Here is a 9,711-nt window from a genome sequence, read left to right on the forward strand (position 1 = left end):
ACGAGCACCGAGCCGGTCGATGGACTCTACCCTACCAAACATTAGACCTACCTCTAATGGTTCCCCTCACCCACGCCCTACATAACCGAAACACAAATTATCATCATGGTGACCCCCATTAAGTATGGTCACCGGTTGTCGGACGGTTATGCTCCAGCCGCCCTGTGACGATTTGCCCAACCTATCTGTGCTCTTCGTCAACCTGATTGCCCCATTCATCCTCGTCTGCGGGCGGATCTTCAGCGTCGGAAAACGCTTCGAAAGCTTGTCCTACAGGTTTGTACGTGCCCCTGTATCCAAACTCTCGCGCCAATGCCTCTTCCTCAACCACTGGGAGGCTCTCATTGTGGTTGAAAAGTATTCGGTATTGAGATACCGCGTACTTTGCATACCACTGTGTGAATTTACGTTCGGCTTGGTCCGGGTTGGGGTACGATTGTTGCCACTTTCCCGGATCCATTGGTATGTCCCCTGGTTTAAGGAGACGGTTGTGATGTCGAACCGCGCTGGAGTATGTGGCTCTACAGCGCTGTTCCAAATCTTTAGTGTAATCATTTCGTTTCTCCTTGCGTCTCTTCGAGTGCATGAGAGCTTTCCATATGTGGACTGACGTTGTATAGTCACGACCTTTGTTGGCATCCTCAAATGCTTTATCAACAAGGTCAGACCATTCGAAGGTACCCGCCATGGGGTTAGCTCGCACGAAGTGGTAGATATCTTCCCACTTGGTGCCTAGTATTTTCTTTCTGTAGTTGAGGTCTTGGCTGTACTCAGTCAATTCGTCGACTTTAGTCAAGTCATTTTGTGTCTCCCAGTACGCGCGATGCATTTCGCGTACTTCGGTATCAGTTTTGAGACGGTGTCCTATCTTGGTCTTGTCATACAACGGGTGACCCGCTATGTGCATTGTTTTAAAGTCGTATAGACGGCTCCAACCTGGGCACATGTATATCATGTGATCCCTTGTTTCCGTCGTTGTTTGACCCAGTTCATGGTGGCAATACCAGCATGTGGTGGGTCCTTCTAGGTTAAATCGTTGTCGGAACGCTCCAATCGGTGCGTGTCCAGACATTAACCTTGTGAGTCTGCCCATCTCTCGGTTCTTTCCCCCGCTGTGGGCTATGAACCAGTTCGAGGACGTGTGTTTGATTTGTCGTAGGTGATCGTGATGATCTCCAGCTATCAATTGGTGTCCTCTATATTTAGGGGACTCCTTGATTTTCTGTCGCCATACGCGAACTTCATTCTCAGTAATCTTTTGCTTGATGTAGGCATAAGATTTAATCGCGGGTTGCGTGAGTTCAGTCCCCTCTTTAGCTAGGGTATCAACTCGTTCGTTCAATGGCACATTTACATGGCTCGGGCACCATGACATGTGTATGGTTCGTTCGGGGTCTGCTTCCAACCAGCATCGTATGCGTTCGCTAGCTAGCAAGGAGCATTTTTGTGAGGGGCCAATCCGCGGGTTAAAGATGCGCTGTAGCGCTCCTTTATTGTCCACAAATAGGTATAACAATTTGTGTTTTCCCGGCGCGTTGCACGCCGTGTTAATGCCCATCCACAGGGCCTGCATTTCTGCATCAAATGGTGTGACTTGGCCACACCCTACTTTCTTTTCTATGGTTTTTCGTTCGCCCCTTTCTAGGGTGTACGTGACTGAGCATGCAGCACCAGTAATGACCTTTTCAGGTTCATTTTCCTCGTGTGTTTTACGTTGTGAGCCGTCAGTGAACACTGCCCGGCTTCCGTAATCGGAAGAGGCTAATTTTATGATTGGATTAAGGAACGTCCTTATCCATTCATGGAGTTCTTCCTTCTGGGCCTTCGGTGGGCCCTCAAGGCTCATGGTGATGCGGTCTGCATATAAGTCTAATATGCGGTTTCCCGGTTTTGCTTCGGTGCTAATGGAGTTAAATTCCTCCGTGAAGCCCTCCGTAACTTTGTATGCCGTTACTATGGGGGTTTCGGCATCTCTAGTTTTTGTTCCGTGGTATGGGAGCGGTGCCTTAATATTAAGTGTCCCACTTTCCATCAAATTTGGCATGTGGGCCGTTATAGGATGATTTTCGTGTAACATGTGTGTGCGCAATGCTGCACGTTTCATGAGTTTGTTAATGTTCTGTCGGACAGGAATTAGTCCTGCAGACATTTCGAGAAAGCCCACGGGGGTCGTTTTGAACGCCCCCGTGATCCAACGGGCTGCCCGGCTCTGGGCCTTGGACAGTTCTTTCTCGATCCAGTGTATACCCTTCCAGGAGGGGTTCCACCATAGTTGTGCCCCATAGGACAGCAAGGGTACCACATTAGATATATAAATCCGTCGTTTATCTCGAGGCTTGAGTCCTCTGGACGAGTTGCCCAACATGTGGATTGCGGCAACAGTGCTGCAAGCCTTGTTCGTGTAGACCTTGATATGGTCCCTGAACGTAAGCTTCGGGTCAAGCCAGAAGCCTAGATACTTCATCACAGGTTTGGGGGTAATGACGAATGACGAATTTTCATCGTAAACTCGTAATTTGGGACCAAGTGGTTGCTCATCACTCCACTTCCACCCTTTGGCTTTCCGCCGGCGGATGAAGTGCATTAACTCAAGTTTATCAGTTTCTGCTGATAACCCTAGTCTATGTAGGGTATGTATCAGTTTGGAGTATATGTCCTGGAGTAGGACATTATTGTACAGCAGCTGCTCGTGGTCTGGGTCTTCCGACCCTTTGCCTAGCTTGCCCCCAACGTGTATGAGACCGTCGTCGACGAAGAACTGCACAGTGGCATGTCCGTTGGCCTGTATGTTTTTGTCAGTCCACTGTGTGCGGACCGTGACTCGGTGGTCCCCTAAGGTAAGGGTAATCGCCTTTTTCAAGGGGGCGATTTTGTGCATGGCCGGGGCTAGGTATAGGCCCGTAAGAATGGGGGAAAGGCTTGATCCTTGTCCGACTCCTAAGGAGAAGTCCATAGGGTCAAGGGTTTCCCCATTAAACATGAATTGTGTCTGTCTGTCTGACAGGTAACTGACGAAATATTTACACAAATTTCCAGCGAATCCTTGTTTGGACAAGATTCTCGTCAGGAGGTTGTGATTGACCGATGGGAAGAATTGGGCGACGTCGAGCAGGACTGCCGAAGAGTCAATTCCTTTCTTCCACAACTGTTTCACATTGTGGACAAGTTGTATACCTGCATCCGTGGTACTATGTTGCATTGTACCACCGAATTGACACGGGTGCATTGCACCATACTTTTGTGCTTCAAATTGCATTCGTCGGGATATTATTTTCTCCATCAATTTGCCCAAGCAATTGAGGAGGACGATGGGCCGGTAAGCCTTTGCCTTGGTGTAATCAGGTCTCTTTGGCTTCGCTATGATAACCGTTTTCGAGACCTTGAACACCCTTGGTTGTATTCCTAGCTTGACGCATGCATCGTAAAATACGAGTATGGGAAGCTCGCAATCTTTCTTGTCGGACTCATCATCACTGCGATAATCGGGGGATGATTCGTCTTTGAGTATTCGTTTGAGCCAGAACCACGAGACGTTGTCTGGGCCCGGTGCGGAAAAGTTGCTAGTGCCCTTGAGGGCGTCTCGCATTTCAGTGCGACTCATGGGTGGGAAAGCTCTTTCCTCGAGCTGCTCCATCTCGTCAGCAATGGTCATGTCAACAGGTCGACCATTGGTCGGAGTAAATTGTTGTTGGAATATTTCTCCGACCCCTTTCGAGTCGGTGACAATATCCCCTTGGCTGTTTGTGAGGGCGACGTTAGCCACTTGTTTTCGTGGCTTCGTCCACTCAACATTGTTCCATATCCTCGAAGGGTGTGTGTGTTTCAACACCCCTTCGAAGAAATCACGTTTAGCTCGTTTGGCCGCCGCTCGGAGGCGGTTGGACGCATTCTTTACTTTCTGGGCTTCCTCCACAAGGTGGATAGCAGCCAGATCGTTTTTGTTCTCGATACTAATTAGTATCTCATCATCATTCTCAGATATTCCAAGACGACGAATCATGATGTGTCTCGCCCGGATTAGCTTGTTTCGCCTCCGGATGTCTTTTTTAATAGATTTGACCGAAGCACATATATTACGTAACTCCTTGGCCCTTTTGTTGCACTCAGCATTCCACCACGATTTTGCATGGTGTGAAGGCTTGACTTTCTCGACGTTAGCTGACCAGGCTGTGTCGAACGTATATTGGATCCAATTTCCCCATCGCTCGATGTCCTCTTCAGAGGTATAATCATCGATGTGGGTGGGCATCGCTGCGAGACGTCCCCGACAGGCTTTAATGAATTTCTGGCCATTTTCTGACCCTCTCTTAACCGTGTACGTAATTTTTTCGACTGTTTCCAGGTCGATTCGAACGAATACTGGGCAATGATCACTATTAACTTGTTGATCATGTCGGTGTTCAATGTCTATGACATTGATATCTTCGTTGGTCCAGACTAGGTCTAGGGTTCCATCGCTTTGGTCCTCTCTGTTGGACGACCATGTACTAGCGTGTTCGGGTGATGTGCTCAAGGACAAGTTCATGTCCAGCGTACACATCGTAATAAGGTCTTCCGCTTGGCGGTTGGCCCTAGCTCCAATGGGGACGGTGGAGTCCCACATGTGATGACGCAAGTTAAAGTCGCCTGCCATGAAATGTATTTCTGGCATGTTGCCGGCTTTATTTTCTAGGTAGTGCTGAGCACTGTGTGTTTTGGAATCATTGTACACATTAAGGATACGTATGATTTGTTTGTTGGGCATGGTGAGCTCCAGGCATTGGGCGTCGTCATGATTTACGATGCCCGTGTTAAGTCTCGGTGCGAGGTGTGCCCACCGTCTATTGACGATGGTGCACACTCGTCCTTTCTCAGATGCTCCGAGGAACATATACTGTCTGTGTGTGATTCCTTGGTGGTATTCGTCCCCGTCTTTCGACGTGGTAGACATTACTTGTTTAATATAACCCCAAAAGGGTTCTTGCACTAACACGACGTCTGCCGTTCGATAATTTCGTTCTAAGAAGATCTGAAGGTTGTCCTTCGATTTCTGAACGTTAAAGGAAACCATGGTGAATGGTCTGTTATTACCCTCCCGGGATGTAGGGGGTTGATCGTTATTGGGTTGTTTAACCCTGGCTTCCGCCTCCGCCCTTTCCAGGTTTATGTCAAGGGGGGGCGGTAGATCATTTATATCGTCATCTTCATCAGAGGGGAAGTCCTCGTCGTCATCTTCATCAGAGGGGAAGTCCTCGTCGTCATCCGTGTCCCAGTTTTCCTGGTACATGTTTACAAGGTAATCCACTTCGTGGTTTACTCCTTGGTTTGTCTGATCATTCTCATCGAGCGAGAGATCGACAGTAAAGCCGATCTCAGGCGACGGTAGAGTTATTGAATGGTCACAAGGGCGGTCTTTCGGGTCCGCCACTACGTCCAGTTCGATTTTTGTACTACTCATAGGCAACGTATTGGTGTTTCGTTATACAGTAGACTATACGATGAGGGGCTCCATTACCAAGCACACTCTCCGTCCATATTATCATCGTGTTCCCCAAACAACTCAGGGTCAACCTCGTCTTTGGCGTATCCATCGCACTGCCATTGGACGTTGGGTCCCAAGGCCTCGGTGATCTCGGCCGCGCATTCCACCGTAGGGCTGCAGATGACCGGCCCCAAATGGGATGTGAAGGGAAGGCTGACGACCGGGTAGGGGTCGTTGCCGCTATTCCCGTTGTCTTTAATGGCCTGCTTGGCCATTTCGAGAAGGACGAACGCGTCCTTCCGCTTGATAGCGCGGTCGTACATTGCGGCCTCAATGAGGTCCGCAAGATCGCTACGGGCGGTGACCGTCGTCGCCCCCACCATGTGGAGCCTGGTCTCGATGGCGTCGTCGAGGACTTTCCCCTTGTTAAGAGGATCCATTCCTCCCTATTAAGGGTTACTTGTCGTCGCTCATGGATGAAGTTAAGATAGCTCACCTGGAGCACCTCTAGAGCCTCCACCTCCTGTATAGCTCCGTTGACGACCTCCTTGAGGAGGTATGCGTAGTGGAGGGGGATGTCAAATTTCTCCCTGGACGGTGAGTTGTTGGTCTGGGGGGGAGGGGAGTTGACCACCGGGTCGATGATCATGGCCTTTGAAAGGCGAACCCCTCGTTGTTGTTTGTGGATGGCGTCTTCGAAACGCCACTCGAGACGGGCGAGGTCTACCCACTGTCCCTGATCCCCTGCCCGATTCCCCCACCGGGGTTGATATGGTCGAGGGGGGCCAACCCGTGGGGAATACGTGGGGACGTCTTTCCATGCGGGGTCGTTGTCGTCCTGCACGATCGGGAGTTCGAACTCGAGGGCCGGGGGACCCGGCATGGTCGGAGAACGGGAAGGGGACGCAGGCCTGGTGGGAACCCAGTTTGCGTTGTTTCCGCGAGCGAGATTGTCGTCGTACATGTTCGGGACGTACGGCACAACCTGGGACGTTTGCTCCACAGGTAGGACGAACTCTTCGAAGAATAAGAACGTCGGCGGCCACATTGTGGTGAGCTGTAGACGGTAGTTATCCATGTTTTCTTTGACGAAAACGTACTTCATGGCGAAACGGTGGATTTCTTCCATCTGTGTCTCAATTCCCCCAGTTTTATATTCGTGAATCGAATTTGTTATTGTTTGCATGCTGCGCAGTACAACTTCGTGCTCATTACATATACATGTCGTCATCGTAGTCCGCGATAGCAGAGGGCGCTGGTGCTTTAGCCTCATGACCTTGGTTAATGGGGTCAGAATCATCGTCCCCTTCGCCCGTGTGACCTCCCAGGCGTTTAGCCTCCATACGGATTTCACGCTCAGGGTTGTAGCCCTTAGATAAGGCTCTAATGGTAGCGTCGTCGACACCTTCTCGCTTCCAGAAGGCTTCGAGTTTATCGGGCTGCGTACGTAGTTTCCAACACGGGCACAGGGTGGAGGTGGCAGAGTGACCCCACGCCTTGCAGTTGCGACGCTTGGCATGTTCAGGGGGGCAGTTCTCGACCCACGGGTTGAGGGTCTCGAGCCGTGTTCTCTTGCATTCGTCATGCTGGCAAAAGGCCCTATTGGTCTGGTGATTAGCCTCGTGTCATTAATGTTCGTGAGAACATACTGGTGCTGTTCCGTAGAATGCATGAGGCTGCACTTGTGACACAGTGCCTGGGAGTTGAACTTTCCTCCCATACCGCATGCTCCTCCGACGTGTCCCCACTTGAGACATTTCAGGCATAGCGGGACAAAGGTTTGCGGATGTGCGTGTCCGATAGTGTACTTCTTTTCCCTGAAGGACACCCGTTTCCTCTGGGTGATCCAGCGTTCCACGTACGAGGGGCTGCCGTCGATGATAGAGACCTGCACGGTGCAGGTATCCCCCACCGGGGCGTATAGCGACATGCAGGGAGCGGACATAGGGTCCAAAATAAGACCCTGTAGCCATTCGTTTTCAGCGACGATGGTGGCGTAGACCTCCTCGACGGTGAGTTTGACGTTCGCCTTGGCATCCAGGACTGGTATACCGAAGATGTTCATGCACGCAATGGGCTTGTAGAAGTCCACTATGGGCCACGGGGTAGCGTTGCGTAGTTCTTCTGAGCCTTGGTTCAAGAACCAGCCACTCATCTCGCCAAGGCGGGTGACGATGGCTTCCTCAGGGCGGGCAGTGAAAAGGAGGTCGAGGAACGATCCTCGGTAGGTGATGGAGATCACAGGATTCGGGGTACCCCCTATCTTGGTGATCTGCGTGGCGACGAAGGCTTGGATGTCTTCGGGCGTCCTGCGCGTTCCCTCGGCGGGTAGCGTCTGGTTAGTGAATTGTACCCGAACGATCTTCCGGTGTGCATTCGGGGGTTGCGTGTGAGTGGCGGAGGCACTCCTTGCCGCTTCTTTGCGTTGGTTCAGCGCCTTCGAGATATTGTTTGACTTTTCGGCGGCACGCGCCGTGGCCGGGTTGTAGAATCCCCCGTCGAGGGTGGCTTGGACCTGCGTCCCCGCGTGTTCTGCTGCAGCGGTCGCTGCCGTTAAGACCAACGCCTTGATGGGTCCTGTGGATGCGCCTCCATGGGCTTGGATGAGTTTGGCTCGACGTTGTGAGACGTCGCCAAATTTTTCAACGAGGATCTTGGCGGCTTCGAAGCTGATATCGTATCCTGCTTCGAGTACGGTGGTCACAATCGGGGTGCATCGGGATACGTCCTGCATCGTAAATGTGGACGGCATGGGGGGGAGAGATTCCGCCGTACGAACGGTGGTCGCTCCGTCCGCGGCCTTTCCTCGTTTAGGGGCTCTGTCGGGGAGGCTGAAGGCGTCTTTGCGCTTCTCCCCAACAACATGTGACCTTTCGTCCGCGGGCATCGTGGTTTTGGTGAAGCGCAAGGCCCCCGAAGTCGTGGAAAGTCCATTGCCTGAGCGAGAAGCTTGGGCAGATACACGGGATAGCTTTGCCTCGATGAGTTTCAGCTGAGTATCAACGTGTGACAACGATTTGGTGACGACAGTCTCCAGTTTGAGTACGTTCCGGTTTACTGAGTTGACGAGGGTGTTTTCCTCATCCTCGTAAACTTTGACGCGTTCCGAAAGGTCCATGACAGCCACCGCATTGGCAAGCTTTTCGATAGCGGGAGGGACGAGGATGGTTATGGCAGATCGTCATTGGGCGTGGGAGAGAGAGTCGTACCAAGCAGCGTTAAGCTCGCTCAGTATTCTCGTAAAGATAGTGACCGGTGAACGGTCGGCGAGGTTGTGCATGGCTTCCCCTGGGTACATGGATTTGTCGTCGTCGAGGTCGCTGGGAACAGCTGCTACCTCATCGGACATTGCGTTAAAGAAGGTGGCCCAAGCCGGGTCAGCGAGGGAGGAGTTGGGGTCGCCAGAGTTGCCGACATAGAACGTGTCCCTGATGGACACCAGGGTGAAGATAGCTTGCAAGAACTTGCTCTTCGCTTCGTTCCAATTGCGGAAGTCACTCCCGATAGGGAGGTCAGCGGTGCAAGACCAGGGTACATTGTTCGCCGAGCTGGGCCATTCGATGCCATGGGTAGTGGTAGGGCCTTGGCCTCTGCCCCCGACGTTATACAGGCCCGAGGGTCCTTCGGTATCCTCAGCTAATGGGGCCAACGATCCCAGTCGACTACCTTCCAGGATCGAGTGGCGGGCAGCGGTAGGGGTACCTGGTTCGGACTCGGTCCCGGGCATAGACCTGATGCGATGACCGGTGAAGCCCAGTTGGTATAGGGAAGTGGGGGGTGGCTCCCTGTTGGGGGTGGTCGGGCGGTTAGCCTGATCATCGCCGTCCGGGGAAGGCTGTTCCGCACGTTCTTGGAGCATACGGTTTGCCTTAGTAGTACCGATGTAAGTCTGGGTATCGCTTCGTAACAATGTGATGTGCCTACCTCTGCGAGGGGGTCCATCTCGTTGTTGTGTGAAGATGAGTATCGTTGGTTGAAGCTCTTTAAGTTGTCGGATCCAAGTCTCGACGGGCAGGTCGAGTATAGGATATGACGGGCAATTCCACTGCGTTTTTATAGCATAGGTCGGGGCCCTTATCAATAGGGGTTTGTACGACGTACGGTATGTGGGTTTGAACACCCGGTGTATCTTAGACCCAAGGGCCGTGCCGAATACATTCGTCACGCTCCTAGTGTCCGAGATAGTGCTATGAGAGCAACATGATGGTTGCCTTCCTGAAAATTCAGCCGGCTTAAAGGTCCCTTCCCGG

At 51.9% G+C, this 9,711-nt stretch overlaps 1 protein-coding gene across 1 annotated transcript; it reads right to left on the bottom strand.

Moving 5' to 3' along the window:
* Positions 1-5,490: 5,490 nt before the first annotated feature.
* PHACADRAFT_33600 (uncharacterized protein) lies at positions 5,491-9,403 on the bottom strand (the record flags this gene model as incomplete). Its single annotated transcript, XM_007402229.1, has 6 exons — positions 5,491-5,907; positions 5,958-6,648; positions 6,683-7,060; positions 7,111-8,600; positions 8,715-9,350; positions 9,386-9,403. 6 exons carry the CDS (start codon positions 9,401-9,403, stop codon positions 5,491-5,493), a joined length of 3,630 nt encoding a protein of 1,209 aa, XP_007402291.1.
* Positions 9,404-9,711: the final 308 nt, after the last annotated feature.

The sequence above is a fragment of the Phanerochaete carnosa genome (assembly GCF_000300595.1).
Source record: "Phanerochaete carnosa HHB-10118-sp unplaced genomic scaffold PHACAscaffold_62, whole genome shotgun sequence".
Classification (NCBI taxonomy): Eukaryota; Fungi; Basidiomycota; class Agaricomycetes; order Polyporales; family Phanerochaetaceae; genus Phanerochaete; species Phanerochaete carnosa.